General features: G+C 37.6%; 1 protein-coding gene across 14 annotated transcripts in view; it reads right to left on the minus strand.

Moving 5' to 3' along the window:
- Elf2 (E74 like ETS transcription factor 2) overlaps positions 1 to 16,984 on the minus strand; it is a 93,134-nt gene that overhangs the window by 38,024 nt on the left and 38,126 nt on the right. For 10 of the 14 annotated variants that reach the window (XM_063260776.1, XM_063260788.1, XM_063260782.1 and 7 more), the window contains one exon: positions 12,035 to 12,200. The exons of 2 other annotated variants lie outside the window; for them this stretch is intronic. In XM_063260776.1, coding sequence (XP_063116846.1) covers positions 12,035 to 12,200 — 166 coding nt within the window. Of the gene's footprint in view, positions 1 to 6,332; positions 6,436 to 12,034; positions 12,201 to 16,984 lie in introns of those variants that run through there. 2 more of the 14 variants (XM_063260786.1, XM_013160339.2) reach the window with 1 other exon arrangement.

The raw sequence follows: 16,984 nt of genomic DNA on the forward strand, positions 1-16,984 counted from the left end.
CAGCCTAAACTACACAGTGAGACCCTGTCTCAAAAAACCAAGAAAGAAGTATGTCTTTGCTAACAAGATGGGAGAAAAATCCTTTCTTTTTGATGTAAAACTTTCTACAGTTCTTGCAAACTCATCTAGTGATAAGAAAATCTAAAGTTTTGGCTAACAAATCCTTTATTTCAAATGCATCTTTAAACAAATTTTGAAGAATAACTATGCAATGTCACTACCCAACTAAAATGAAATATATAAACATTATTTTTAGTTAAAAAATTATTTGGTCATTTTTAAAGTAGGATATGTATTTTGGCTAACTTACAAAGTAAATGAGGTAAAATCCAGTTTGACAAAACAGACTTTAAATGAGAAATTCTACGAAAAAAAATTCTATGTTCATAATGTCTATCAGAAAGAAGATATGAACTACATTCGATCTTCTCTTGATATATTCAACAACCAAAAAAGATACATATTAAAAAATAAATCAGGCCTATTTTGCCTCATAATCCCACTCCCAAATCATAACTAACCACTGCAGATAGGGTAGTACTTAATTTTATAGGTTTTGTTGTTGTTGTCGGGGTTGGTTTTTTTTTTTTGCGGGGGGGGGGGGGGTAACGGGGATCGAAGTCACAACCTCACGCTTGCCAGGCAGGTGCTTATGCCAGTGCACTAAATCCCCTGCCCACGGTTTTGTTTTGTACATTGTACAAGGACTTAAGACTGTTTAATTCTATTTGACTTGCTCCTTTGCCCTAAACCCAGAAGTCTTAACTGTCAACCACATCCCCGTGATAAGATTTGGGGGTGGGGGAGTACCAGGGATCAAACTCACGACCTCGCACTTGCCAGGCAGGTGCTTATGCTACTGAGCTAAATCCTCAGCCTTTTTAAAAAATTTTTTTCCTGTGATGAGATTTAAACACACCGTACCACAATAGCAGTAATGTTACGTTTACTAGTATTCTCAACTGTACCTACTGCCACGTGAAAGGGGATGGGAATACATACTCTTGTGCTTTCACTACTTGAAAGAATGATTCCTCATTTCAGCTTACTTCCAAATATTAATTCTAAATAACAGTCTCAGGACTTGTTATGTAATCTGACTTTTGACAAAGCAACTTTACAAAATAATTAACGTTTTCTCTACGAGACTGCAACTACCATAAATGCAGATCTTACTATCTTGTCTACCACTCTAGCCCCATGTCTTAAACAGTACACCATCCATCCACAATTAGGTGCTCAATGTTTATTAATGAGTTAATTAAAAGTCATAATGTATTACATTTTATATATCAGAAATGGGCATATTATCTTTTTAGGCCCACTAACATCTTTTGTGGTGGTCATAATAGATCAAGAAATCCCCATGTTGACTGGATTTTCATAATGCCAAAAGCTCTCCGTTTGTGCTAATATTCCCAACATTTTAAGACAGTGATTCTCAAAGAATGATCCCTGAGCTAAAAGCACCAGTACTACCTGGTGGCTTATGAGAAAATGCAAATCCTCAAGCCACTTCACAGACCCACTGACTCAGAAACCAGGAGGCTGACGTAGGTAGGAGAATCACCACAAGTTAAAGGCCAGTCTAGATTACATAATGGGTTCAAGGCCAGCATGAACTAAGTAAAACCTTGTCTCAAAAAAGTTCTGTTTCAGCAGTGTGTACTGTAAGCCTTTTAGATAATTTTAATTATGCTTGAGTTTGCAAACTCCTGACTACTCCTAGCCACTAATTTTTGTCATGGAGATGAATGCATCTAAAACCAAGTTGAACGTCACGAGATATGCTACATGCTGCAACAGTTAAAGTTGATCAATTAAACAAAGTGAAAAACTACCCCCATACTTGAAAACCTTTTCTTCCTCAAAAGTGTAAAATCATACTTAATATACAACATATCTAAAATGGTTTTCAGAGCCCTACCATGGGTTATTAAGGAAAAGAGAACGGAAGTCCAGGCAAAACACAGAAGAAAGCACGCAAAGGTGCAAGACTGTTAACACACAGGTGAGACTGTAGCATCTGAGCTTTATATGAAGTACAGCACCTCAACTTTAAGTAAAATATAAGCAACAGTAGTTTACAATTTCTGTGATTCCATGGCCAATACACACATAGGTATTCCCACCTTCTAGTACATTTGTTATGAGACATAGCAATAGAGTCACCACTACTTTGAAAGTACAGCACTGGATTAGGTCTGCCACTAAATCTAATTCCCTCATTCATCAAGAAGCACACGCACTGACACATCTAAATTTAAGATAGTCCGCTAACTATCCTTTAATATATTCAATTCCTTAATAACACTAGGAATTTTACTTTATATACTTAAAAACAAAACAAGATTTGTAGGCTTCAACCTATGGCCAAAGAAACTCACAACACAAAAAGACTGAAAACCTTACAAATATTAACAGTAAAGTGCTCCTGATCCCTAAGTGACCAGCTCCTTGCCACTCTAAGGACATTTCCAGAGACCCTCAGACACTTCTTCGCCCTCTTGTCCCCTCAAATTTCCTGAAGCATATTTGACTTTTAAAGGCCCTTGTTTATTGTTGTTTTGTTTTCTGGGGTTTTTTTTTTTGTCTTTTTCATTTTTATCGGTAGCGGGGATCGAACTCACGACCGCCTACTTGCAAGATAGGTGCTTATGCCACTGAGCTAAACCCCCAGGCCCTGTTTTTTTTTTTTTTTTTTTTTTTTTTTTTTGGTCTTTTTCCTTTTTGTCGGTACCGGGGATTGAACTCATGACTGCCTGCTTACAAGGCAGGCGCTTATGCCACTGAGCTAAATCCCCAGCCCCAAAGGCCGCTGTTAAAAATTAAAAGTAAAGGGGGCCGGGGGTTTAGCTCAGCGTCGTAAGTGCCTGCTTGGCAAACATAAGATCATGAGTTCTATGCCCAGTGCTAAAAAAAAAAAAAAAAAGAAATCAAAGAAAATGTAACATTAGGGTAATATAATCAATAGTTGATGACTGTAATAAAGAGCCATCTTTACCATTCTATTGGGAATTTTCATGTTGTGAAGGTATTAAAAAGTCTCCCAACAGCTAAACAGAGCTCTACTAATAAACCCATTAATCTCACTGGAAATATTTGGGTCTTCTAAATTCAGAAATGCTTGACTGTTGAGATGGAAATATGATGCACATACTAAATTTAACTCTCCTGGCAGTTGTGGGCAGCACCCCATGACCACACTGACAAAACCTGGAAGGGTTCAGAAATTCTTCCCAGAGATGCCTAGCCATAGATTTGAAGAATAACCAGGTAAAAATGAAAAGAACTTTTTAGGCAAAGTGTAAGCCTTACAAACTTTTGAAAGCTAGTCAGAGAAAAATAAAAATGGTAAGAGCTAAAAACAAAAAGTTAAGTATGATAATATTATATACCTTTCTCTGGTTTTTTGTTTTTGCACTGGGAATTGAACCTATGGCCTCATACGTGCTACGCTTGCCCTGTACTACTGCCTGTACTACTGAACTGTATCTCTAGCCCTCTAATATTTTTTTAGGACACTGATTTTACCCAGCATATTATAACAATTATGGAAGAGACTTAATGAGACAAAGTTACAATGCATATTACATTTTTTTTTTTGTGTGTCTTTTTCCTTTTTATTGGTACCGGGGATCGAACTCACAACTGCCTGCTTGCAAGGCAGGCGCTTATGCCGCTGAGCTAAATCCCCAGCCCCTGCATATTACATTTTAGAATGCTTATACTAAGGGCTGGGGATTTAGCTCAGCGGCATAAGCACCTGCCTTGTAAGCAGGCAGTCGTGAGTTCAATCCCTGGTACTGATAAAAATGAAAAAGACAAAAAAAAAAAAAAAAGAATGCTTATACTAGTACCAATGTGAAGAATGGATTAGGCTTTCCTTATACTAGTGCATGCTAAACACTGGAAATGCCTTGTTAATTTTCACAAGGGTGAAAGAAAACTACATTCTCCATTTGGCAGATAAGGAAATTCACACTAAGAAAACCTGAGCAGCTTCCTAAAGGTTACACAAGTATTAAAGGTAGAAGACAGACACCATTCTGTTCCAGTATTTGGTAGCAAAACAAAAATTCAAAGCATGCATTAACAATTATTTTATAGAAGCTTACTGGAAAACACAGAATGAATTCGGTGGCAGTGTGGTAGTGTACCCTTGTAATCCTAGCACTTAGAGGAGGCTGAGGCAAGGTCACAAATGAGTTCAAAGCCAATGTGAACTATGGTTTCAAAAAAACTGAAACACATAAAGACAGTGGTTTGGGAATCAGGAGACCAGGGATTTTATACCTGCTCTATGGAAACTCCAGGACCTTGACGTTAGATTAGAGTACTCCCTAAATTCAAGCACATGCACAGACAGAGTCCACCAAAAAAATGTACACACACTTCAGGAAAAGCAATTTTGTAGTTTTTTGGGTGTTTGTAATCCTGGCTGGCCTCCAATTTGTCCCGATCTTCCAGCCTCAGCCTGCCAAGTGCTGGAATTACAGGCATGTTCAAACACACCTGCCTATAAATTTTTTAAGACCAAATTTATTGACATCATGAAATTAGTACAATTACCTTTGGCCTCTACATTTTTAAAGCGCTGGCCATTAACTTCCAGACATTTATTAGTATGATGAACTGCTACTTGTGTAATCTATGAGGTTTTCAGGAAACATCTAGACACAAGCCATAACAGGAGCTTATGGAATTTACTATGACATATGAGGCCTGCAACACTGTGTATGTCGTCAATGAAAACGTAAACCAGTGTGCAGTGTTGAAAATACTAGCAGGGTTTCAAGGTAACTGTTAGATATGCTGGTCCTCAAAGACATCAGAATCAAAAGAAATACCTTAACTCAAAATAATACTCCTATTACATAAGTTACTGAGGAATTACCAAAAGACAAACCTAACCAATGTGACAAACAGTCACAGCATTCACTCAGAACTACTGGTAAAGCCCACAATTTATACAACAGGCATGGAAGGTGAATAAGAGACAATGATTCCTCCTCCTAGAGCAGCATTGCATCAAAGCACCCAGTTTCTTATTCCACACAGCAATGACTGCTATGCAGTTATCTTAATCTCTACTACTTTTACAACCATCTTAATGTAGCCAATGAGCATACCTACAGCCCAGATATGTATAGGCAGACAAAACAGTGGATGTGATTTGGAATAGTTAACTAGTTAACAAGAAACTACAACAAAGAACCTAAGAAGTTTAGCTTTTATTTCTCTTTTCATTTACTGCACACATTAGCTTGGAATAAATCTATATTAAAAAAAACTCTGCTTACCACTTTTTTTTCAATTTTTTTATTCATGGTAAGGTAAAATATTCTTCTACTGCTTACCATTCTTAAAAGGCTGCCAAGTGTCCTTTAATAACTCTCTGCCCCCAAACCAAAAAAGACAGATTCAAAGTTAAAAAGTCCTCAATCATGTTGGGCATGTTGATTTACCCAAGTAATCCCAGCTAGTTGGGAGGCTGAGGCAGAAGGATTCCAAATTCTAGATTAGTTTGAGAGATCATAAAATACTTCTGGAGACAGGGTCTTGCTATGTATATTAGGGTGGACTCAAACACACAGTGATCCTCCTGCCTCAGCCTCCCGAGTACTAGGATTACAGGTGTGTGCCACCATGCTCAGCAACTCTCTAAAAATGAAAATTGGTAGCATTTTTTCCTTTAATGGTGCAAAAGTCATGTTTCTTACCAATGACAGCATCTTAGATACATAAAGTACAGATACTGAAATATTAAAAAATCTTTTCAATACTTCTATTGATTTGTATCAGAGTAATTACAATTTAAATAAATGTAGGATGAAAACTAAATAAAGTTGGATTCCTACACCTAATCTCAAAATTTAATTGGAAGAAAACATTTTTTTTTAATTTAGGAAAATACCTAGATTAAAAGAAGAAATACAGGGGCTGGGGATTTAGCTCAGCAGCATAAGCACCTGCCTTACAAGTGTGCAGTCGTGAGTTCGATCCCTGGTACCGATAAAAATGAAAAAGACAAAAAATAAATAAATAAATAAATAAATAAATAAATAAATAAATACAAGAGGGAAAAAAGACAGAATTGAAGATGGTCAAGCAACAGCCACTTCCAAAGCCCTTAGAACTTCATTTATTAAAAGAAACAAATACCAGGAATAAGGGATAACAACAAATTGTTTAGGAGGAAAACTACTTCATTATTTCTCCCTCCTTAAAAGAAATCATCATCATCTTGTGTAAAATGGTTTAGGCAGATGAAGTAATTTTAATGAAATATAGAAATATAAACATTCTTAATAAGTTAAAAGCCAACCTACCAGCACTGTCTTCCTTCTGGCTCAATCTGTTTCACCTTCTGGTAATACTAGAAGAGGGGCTCCTTTTCAGGTCCCCAGTTTTTCATGTCGCTCTTCTACCTCCCTGTGGCAATAATATTTTCTAATTAAAAGCGTCCCTTTTGTGCCACAGGGAGGATTTCTGATGTAACAAATACAAGTTATCACAGCTCATCGTGAACTCAAATTAGTTCTAATAGTTTTCAAGAAAGAAATGTGGCTTCTAATTTTTCAGTTAAAAAACATGATTTTTATTTTTAAAAACTGTACTTAAGAGCCTATGCTTTCATTTTTTTAAAAAAGCAGTTTTCTTACTGGATTATATAAAAATCCTTATTATCCATCTATCTTTTCAGCCAGTCTTTAAACAGAAATTCACTGCTTAGTAAAAAACCTTTTTAAGGTTTTCTTTATATAACTGTAACCACTGAGAATAACTTTTTATGTCTTGTTTTGACTTTTATTTTGCTTTTGTGATACTAGTGACTGAACCCAGAGCCTTGGCACTAAGTGATAGCCATAACCCTTTTTATTTTGTATTTTGAGATAGGGTCTCACTAAACTGCTAAATTGCCAGGGCAGGGCTCAAATTTGTAATCCACCTGCCTCAGACTCTCAGATACTACAGGGATTACAGGCATACACTACTGCACCTGGTAATGTCTTACATTTTTATGCCTGGTTAAAAAGCACAATCATGCCCATACTGATCAGAAGACAGAAGAAAGAAGCTAAAAGGGTATTAATACAGCCTGTGTTTATTAATAAAGATTAGTAAGTGTGCTTGTGTTACATATAACAAGATAATTATGCTTAAAATGTACATTAAGAGACTAAGAGGTAGCCGGGAATAGAAGCACACACTGAGATCCCAGCACCTGGGAGGCTGAAGCAGTAGGAAGGTCACTGTGAGCTGAGACCAGCCTGGGAACCATTACAAGTTCAAGGACAGTCTGAACTATCCACCGAAACTATGTCTCAAAAAACAAAACGAGGGGCTGGGGGCTTAGCTCAGTGGCATAAGCACCTGCCTGGTAAGTGCAAGGTCATGAGTTTGATCACAAGTACTCCAAAAAAGAACAAAAAAAAAACTAACTGAGGTCAGGGATTTAGCTCAGTGGCTTATGTGCCTGCCTAACAAACATGAGGTCGAGTGTTTGATCTATGGTGCAAGAAAAAAAAAAAAAAAAAAAAACAAAGACTAGAAGTAAATGTAAAAGCAGCAGTGGTCAGCTGGGAAAGTTAGCATGTGCCTTTTCAGCTGTCTGAAAGGCTAAGGTCAGCGATCAGTTGAGTCTCAAAGTTCAGAGAGATGATGGGCAACACAGCAGTCACTGTTCTCCCTGCTGGTAAAACTATGAGTGATGACTTTGTCAAGTTTATTTTTGCAGTACTTCAATTTTTCCATTGAACATATATTGATTTTGTTATAAAAATAACCAAATTTAGTTATCATCAAGAATATTTAAAACTAACTGGAATTATACAATAAAGCACATCTAAATATGACAATATTATTACTTTGATGTAATACCTTAGATGACTATACTTATGTTTTTTGGATGACTATCTTTTCATATTTTAAATAACCTTAAAGGTAATCAATATTTGCATATATTTAACCAAAAAAAGAAAATATATTTAAGATTTTATATAGTAGTTTTGTTTTGTTTCGCTCTGCTTTGCTGTTGAGACAGGGTCTCACTATATGGTGCGGGCTGGCCTTAAATTCACAGCAGTCCCCCTCCACATTGCTGGGTTACAGGTGTGCACCACCAAGCCCAGCCGCAACTGGTTCTTGATTATATTACACTGCTTACTCAAAATTCAATTTGTCCCAGTTTGTATTTCCAAATTAGTTATTCTATGGTCAACACTAATTTCAACAATAAAATATGGCTTCTGTCTTTAAGGTGCAAATAGACTCACCAGGTATTTATAAGAATTGCCTACCTGGCAAGCCCGAGGTGAGTTCAATCCCCAGTACCAAAAAAAGAGATTTGCCTAAAATTCGGATGGTGTAATAGAAGATCATAAAACACAGTGTGGCCAAAACAGTTGTGGAAAAGTTTCAGACAGCTGTGCCTCAACCTTGGAAGCTGAGATAGCATAGTCCAAGTGATGCACATTAGAAAAATGCTGGGGAATACACAATATTTTCACCAGACAAAAAGGCCAGCTTGAACTACATAGCAAGATCCTGTCTCAAACAAAACACAACAAAATTTTACATAACAAAACAAAACCTATGAGCATTCTTAGCCGATATAACAATACCTGATATAAGCTAACTTATAATATGGGAGCATTTCCACAAGTGCTTCCTAGATGTATACATGGAAACACAGACCTCAATTCACCAAATAAAAACTACAATCTTGTAAATATTCCTTTTACTTTTCTTTTTTTCTCCAACACTCAAATGTATGTGGAATTTAAATTACAAATTACTGTCACAAGAAAAGAACCTGATCCTAATCACTACCTAAAAGGAAACATACATTACAGTAGGTCACAACAACTTTTATTCATCCATGTATGGTTTAGGAATCAGAAGAATGAAAATTTATTCAGAGTTTAATTCATTTAAAAATGCAATTTGGAGAGGATACCAGGATCGAACTTACAACCTCAACTTGCCAAGCAGGCACTTACACCACTGAACTAAATCTCCAGCCCAAAATGTTTAGCAACAGAAACAAAATGAAGCTCAGATGTACTGATACAAACAAGAATCTATGACTACTAGCTATCCCAATAAAATTACACTGAAACTTATGAGTTGAAGCGGAATCTGATATGAAAGAGAAACTTCAGGGATATTTCATATAATGTGACTTGCTAACATTTCCTTTTGTGACAAAGAAAAGTCTAAAAATCGTTATCAAATATTCAAGTGCCACTTATAAAATAGTATGAAAGTATTCTTTCCCCAGACTCCTGCCACCTTGCACCACAGTTGCTCATTTCTGTCTAATGAATAATATCATTCAGACTTCAACAAAACTAAAACAGACTTTTTATGTAGATCATAGTTACTTCCTATTTAAAACAGCTTTTACCTGATTAAATTTACGAAGTATTTACAATCAATTATAAACTAATAAAATTTGGTGACCTGCTCCAGTATTTTAATAAACATTTATCTACTTATGCAACTTCGGCATGTAGAATTGATTTTTTTAAAGTTTTGTTTGTTTTTGAGACAAGGTCTTGTTATATAGTTCAAGCTGGCCTTGAACTCACTATACAGATCAGGCTGGCCTCAAACTTGAAGATCCTCTTGCCTCAGCCTCCCAAGGGCTGAGATTATAGGTGTGCACTACCATGCCCAGCTTTCCAAATTTCTCATTAGATACCAAAATTTATTCTCATTATTTGATCAAAATATCATATGTAAATTTCAAACAGGTTCTACCTTTATTTTCTCATTCAATTTAATCTATCACACTTTTATGCTGTGCAGGCCTACATCCATTACACATTTTCTTGTGTAACTTGTTTTATTTGTTACATGCCAATAGTAAAATCAGTATAATATATACTTCAAAATATCATAATACTTTTACTATTCTGTTTTCCTCAAGGAAAAAAATTCATCTCAGTCACTATACTTCTACCCTCAAATTGGAAAATTTTCCAAACCTTATTATAAAGAGTCATATATTATCTATCATTAGTCAGGTCCCAACCTACACGTGGTCAAGAAGACTATATAATGTCTGGCTTCTTGGGGTTGGGTTTGTTTTGTTTTGCTTTGCTTTGTTTTTGGTACCAGGGATTAAATTCACAACCCTGAACTTGCCAGGTAGACATTTACGCCACTGAACTAAATCCCCACTGAACTAAAGCCCCTTAGTTTTTTAATTAATTTTTTACTTTCTGAAACACAGTCTTGCTATGTAATCCTCCTGTCTCAGCCTCTTCAGTACTAGGATTATAAGTGTTCAATATCACATCTAGCTGACTGCTTGTTTTTATAAAATAAACTGAGTAATATTTCACCCGTCATTTGCTGATACAGCTATCCTTACTGCTCTATCCTACCTGCTCTAAGAGCAAGGAATTTCTAATCCCTCAGTTCAAGAGCAACACCACCAAAAAAAAGAAAAAAGAAATAAAACTTTAAGCTAGAAGAAGCAATCAGCCCTAGGGGACCACTGGGCAAAGCACAAAGACATCAAATATTCAAAAACCCATGATCATGAGGTTTACTATACTCATAGAAAAGTATCTGAATACTTAAAAATTTTTACTAGGCCTACAAGTCAAGTATTAAGTATTTTTTCCAACATTAACAGTTAAATTAAGATAAATTTTCATGTTTATTACTGCATAATGATCACTAAAATTCTTCTAGGACAATACTCTTTTTTTTTAGGGTCGCTACAAAAGTGAAAAGATTTCCCCAACAATTACACAGTATACCAATGATGGCGAATCTTTTAGAGAAGTGTGCCCAAATTGCAACCCAAAATCCACTTATCTATTACAAAGTGCCAACACTGCAATAAAACATGAATACTGAGACTTCAGTTTCATCTTTTGTCTTAAAAGAAAATCTACATGTGTGCCATAGGTTCACCACCAATATATACTAATTCACCAACTAAACAGTTAGCAGAGTATGGTGGTATACAACTGCAATCCCAGCACTACAGGGAGGCTGAGTCAGGAGGGTCACAAGTCCAAACCCAGCCTGGGCAATTAAGTAACAGCCCATCTCAAAACAAAAAGATAAAAAAGGGATGGGAATGTAGCCCATCCTCCACCCCAATCACCACAACATGTACAGCTAGATGCAAAGAACAAGATTTCTAAGATTACAAGGGAAAAGGAATCTGACTGATACAATGATTCCTACTTCTGACTTAAAGGGGGAAAAAGTACAACTCTATCAGTATTGATAGTTTTTTTTTTTTTTTTAAACTTTTAATGAAGCTGGGTGTGGTGACAAACACACCTGTAGTCCCAGCACTTGGGAGGCTGAAGCTGGAGGATCACTGTGAGCTCGAGACCAGCCTGGGCTACAATGTGAGCTCAAAGCCAGCCTGAACTGCATAGCAAGACTCTGTCTTAAAAAAGATAAATAAATAAATAAAACTTTTAATGAGTTATAAGATAAAAATACCATAGTGGTTGTACATGCCTGTAATTCCAGTACTTAGGAGTCTAAGGCAGGAGGATCACCATGAGTTTGAGGTCAGCCTGGGCTTTGAACCCAAGGCCAGCCTGAACTTCACAGTGCCTCAAAAAAACAAAACAAAACAAAAAGTTACTTCATATACTAACCTACTGAGCTAAGGAGTTGAGGTCAACAACTAGACAACAACTAGTATCTGTGCTTCCCACCAAGAAAATAATTTTATCATTGTGGTACCGTAACTTTGTTAGTAGGGCCCATTACATGAGGCTCTCAAAGAATTACAATCTAGGGGATGGGAATTTAGCTCTAAGGCATAAGCGCCTGCCTGGCAAACACAAGGCTGTGAGTTCAATCCCTGGCACCAAAAAAAATTACAGTCTATACAAATTTCCTACACGGAGTTCTTTCACTGTTTCCCATAGTATACTAAATAGAATTAGAAAGAGGTTATTCAATACGAGATTTACCTGGCAATCATACTGCTAAAGTAAGTAAGATAATGAAGCGTTAAGCAATGAATATTTTGTGAAATGTCTACCTGTTTCCACATTCTCGGTCTCAACTTCTTGCTCTTCCGCCACATCTTCCATCAGGTAAGTTCCATCGTCATAGACCAACACCTGAGCCGCGTAGCCCTGCTCTACTCGGGCACTGGGGACCGGCTCCACAATCACTGCGCGATACTCAGCAGCCTTTCCACTGTCCTACAAGAGCAAAGTTCACAGCAATCAACCCTTCTTCATCCGCAAGACTCCAGACTCACTCACAAACCCTCAGCTCACACAGCCCTCAGCAAGCCACACAACACATCACAAACACTGACATAAAAACAAGAGATGACAAGAGCTAACTTTTATCATCTTTTAAAGTTTCAAAAGGTATGGATTAAACATTTTCAGTAATTGGGGCTTGAGAATTATGACAGTGGATTAAAAATAGGTAGATAATGTTACTCCTTCATGAATGCCACTACAACAGGTAGGAATATTTTATTCCTAAACTCACAGAAAAATTAAGAGCAACACACAAGAGAAGGTAAGAGCAATACAATCTTAGAACACTGAAAGTACACAGATTCTTAGGTACTTAAGCAGATCCAGGAAAGCAAATAAAGCTGGGCAAGGACGTACCGTACTGTATAGCAAGCAAATCCACAGAAAATGCCAACTGCTTCTTCCAAGAAGTAAAGTTTACTAGACATAAAACAAGTACAGGACACAATGCAGTCAAGGATATTCTAAATTAAAAGACAAAGAAAGGAGGTCTTAGAAATTAAAAACACGATGACTAAAATGAAGAAATAGGGCCAGGGACATGCCCCTGGGTTCATTTCCCAAGCACCTCCAAGACAAGGGGGAAAGAGAAGGGAGCTCTGGGAAGGGGGAAACGAGAGTTCTGTTGAGGGGAAGAAGGGAGAGAAGGAGTGAGGAAGACAGAGGAAGAGAAGTAACAATAGTTTTGTGGAGAAAGAATGAGGAGAGAAAAAGGAAGAATTAAGAAACAACAACACAGTTTTGTGGAAGAAGAGGAGCATGGGAAAAGGAAGAGGAAGATGCAAAAGGACCAAGTGCAGGAGGAGGAGGAAGAGCACCACCAGCAGCAACAATAGACTTGAAAAATAAAAATGAAGCGATTGGGGCTCAGAATTTAGCTCAGCGGCATAAGCGCCTGCCTTGCAAGCAGGCAGTTTTGAGTTCGATCCCCAGTACCGATAAAAAAAGGAAAAAGACCAAAAAAAAAAAAGAAGCGATCTCCAGGAACTAGAGAAAAATGGTAAGACAAAATGAGACGACCAGTCCTGGAGTTCCAAAACTATGAGTTTACGGGAGTTCCAGCAAGAGCAAATAGGAAAGGAGGCAAGTGAAGTAAGGTTTGGACAAAATAAGTGAATTTTTCTAAAAAAAAAGAGGAATCAAAATATGCAAGGCACAAATTCCCTATGATGATTATGATCATTATGTATATTGAAACTGTTCCAATAAACAATTTAAAAATTTTTTTAGAGCTGAGGATATAAACTGCTCATTTGAAAGAACTTGCCAAGTGTCTAGCAAAAAAACCCAAAAGTAATGTCTACTCTGAAACACATCACTGTGTAATACAGGGGACAAAAAAATGATTCTGGAAATAAAATACAGGCTGTCCACCACACAAAGAACATCAGAACAGACTTCAATCTTCTCAATAGTCATATCAGAAAGAAGATGACAGTGGCACAACTTTTAGAAATTATGAAGGAAAAATATTTCCAACCTAGAATTTATCAGGGGCTGGGGATTTAGCTCAGCAGCATAAGCGCCTGCCTTGCAGGTGCATGGTCGTGAGTTTGATCCCCGGTACCGATAAAAAAGAAAAAGACAAAAAAAAAAAGAACAACCTAGAATTTATCACCCAAACTATCTTCTGGAAGAGGAATAAAAATATTTGATATAAACTCAAAACATTTATCTTCCACCCACCCTAAGATGCACCTGAAGACATATCCCATTGAAAAAAAGTGTCAACTTTTTAAAAAACAAAGCCAATTTAGGATATAGGACACAAGACACAGGACATCCAACATGTGGCAAACAGAACAGGAATCTTCAGGAAGACTGGGAGAGATTCTAGGATGCCACCTATGTACTCAACTTAAAAGAGCAACCAGTCTGGAGGGCAGAAACGTGACTCCTACCACAGCACAACAGCTGTTATGACTAAGATACCTACTAATGCTGTCCTAAGGACACAATGCCCAGTAAGCCTGTGCCAGGTACTCATCCATACTCTGCTTGCTTTGATGTATCTATTCACTCTACCTTTCCCACAGTCTGGGGTCAACGGAAGACATTCATGTCACACCCGGATGTGTTCTGCTTTGCTCCACTCCTAATAAATGTTAGAGGGACCACCCCCAACTTAGAAACAAAAAATACAGAACAAAACTCTCTTCACATGATCACATAAATAGTGAATATGTAACATCCAGCTCATACTGTAGCACAGCCAGGATAATGCCTTACGTTTCCAAGAACTCCTAATACTGCCACTTAGTACCTAAGGAGAAGCACCAGAAACTCAGCAATCTTCCATACAGGTATCTTCTCCTGTGAGCCTTATTAATCATGACCTTCTCAAACTCAGCTAGGTGCCTGTTACGGTTTCTCCCCAAAGCCTCAGGTGCTCATAGGTGGAGTAGGGGTGGGACTGGATCATGGGAGCACGACAGGCACCAATTGATTGGTCTATTAGTGAGTTCACAGTTAAAAGTGCCCTTGGGAGGTAAAGCTGGTTGGAGGTGGGTCACTGGGGGCATGGCATGGGAGGGTTGAGGGTTAAGGGTTAGGGTTAGAGTTAGCGTCCTCTTCATCTCCCTTGATCTCTTCTCTCTCATCTCTCTCCCTTTCTCCCCATCTCCTTCCCCGCTCTCTGCTTCCTGCCTGCCATGTCCTGAGCAATTCCTCTCTGCCATGCTGCCCTGCCTTGGAGCCAGCCTACCACGGACTGAAACTTTTACGAACTGTGGGCCAAAATACACCTTTCCTCCTTTAAGGTGTTGGTGTCAAGTACTGTGTCTCAGCCACAGGAAAGTAAGACAGATTAACATATTATCTAGGAATAGTTCCACAAATGCTAAAAAAAAAACTATCAAGAAAATAGAAATATATAAGTCAAGACAATGGCACCCCTGAGGATAAGAATGGGATATAAGAAAGCTAAAATATTAATAATTTATATTTCTTAACCTGAGAAATAGGCAAAATTTACTGTTTTTGTTACATATATACGTTTTTAAGACAGGATCTCGCTATGTAGTTCCTGTGGTTCTTAAACTCACCAAGTAGCCCAGGGTAACTTAAAACTTGCATCTATCCTCCTGCCGCACACACTTCCAAGTGCTGGGATTATAGTCATGAGCCACCATACCTGGCTATGTATGTATTTTATACACTCTTCATTTTGTATGAAACATTTCATCAAGAATTTAAATAAGTTGTGAAATGAAGATATAGCAAAATTACTTTTAAAATATAAAGTATATGTTATATTGGCTAATAATTCCTAGTCTGCCTAAGACAAAGAATGTGAGTCCTAAACTTTTTAATATTACAAAAAATTTCTTTCTCACACACTGCATAAAGCAATATTTAAACTCTCTGTGCTTCTGGCTCAATCTTATAGCCTTGGCCTCCAGGCAAGCACTACCTGGCTATCAGACAGCTATGAATGAGAAGCAGACCCACATAGATTTTTTGAGATAATACCTTGCTACATCGTCCAGACTGGCTGTGAACCCGTCTCAAGCAATCCTCTTGAACTTCAGAAGAGTTCACACTACACATGCATACCGCTGCACCCAGCTTTATAGTATTTTAATAACGAAATTAATACCAGATTGTTTTATATTATGAATTCCTCACCTCTACCCTAGAAGTAGAAGTAAATCAAACTTTCTAAACCATGAAATAATTGAGGACTAGAATTTTATAAAAAAGCTGAAATTCTATCCACACCCTCTTTTCCATTAACGATGATTCTGGCTCTTTGCTTCTTAGTTAAGCTTTGCTTATTTTGCTGTTTTAGTATTTGACCATTTTTTAAAAAGCTAAAACCTTTCCAACTTTAGTAAAAACACTCCTTTTAACTGAATTTTAACTGACCTTTACTTTTTATACTTGCGCACACCTCTCAAGAAGAAATGTGATGACTGGCTCACCTGCAGTCCACTTTCTAAGAGAAACTTACCTCACCCACGGTCAGTGATAAGGGGCTGAGTGTGTGGCTCGGTGGCACAGGACTTGCCCTAGAATGTAGGAAGCCGGGCTTTCATCTTCAGCACCATTAACAAAAATTTTATTTCAGTTTCCATTCCCTGCTGCTATACTTCATATCCTTACACACTGACCACTACCTCATTTTAAAAATTTTTCCTTACTTACCAGGTGTGGCAGTGCAGACCTGTAATCAGTACTATGGGAGGCTGAGACAGGAGCCCACAAGTTCAAGTCCAGCCTAAGCAATTTAGTGACTGAGACCCTGTCTCAAAATAAAAAAATATAAAGGGCTGGGGATGCAGTTCAGAGCAAAAGTGCTGAATTAAATACCCAACACTGGGGGTGGGGGTTCTTCTATTCTTTTCTACCTCCCCCCACCATTGTCAAATCAAGACCAGGCGGCGCACACAGCTATCTCTTCACTATTTTTTATTTTCCACCCTAATCTATGGCTTCAGACAAGCCCAGCCATGCTCGCAAACAGCACCGCAAACAGCACCGCAATGCTGAAGATGACTATGTGCCGGTCCTCCATTCTAACCCACCTCAATTCCAGAACCAAAATATAAACCAGCAACTTAACATTATCACAGGAATATTTGGCCAACACTTCAAGTTTAACCAGTCTACTTAGAACTAAACCTTTCCCCCTACTCTATTCTTCTGTAAACCTGTTTCTTATTTAAAAGGCAAATTATAATAATATTCATATCTCACAAAGTCCCTTGAAAATT

Source organism: Cavia porcellus, unplaced genomic scaffold, assembly GCF_034190915.1.
Source record: "Cavia porcellus strain 051 isolate PalLab524CR breed Dunkin Hartley unplaced genomic scaffold, mCavPor4.1 scaffold_14, whole genome shotgun sequence".
Classification (NCBI taxonomy): domain Eukaryota; kingdom Metazoa; phylum Chordata; class Mammalia; order Rodentia; family Caviidae; genus Cavia; species Cavia porcellus.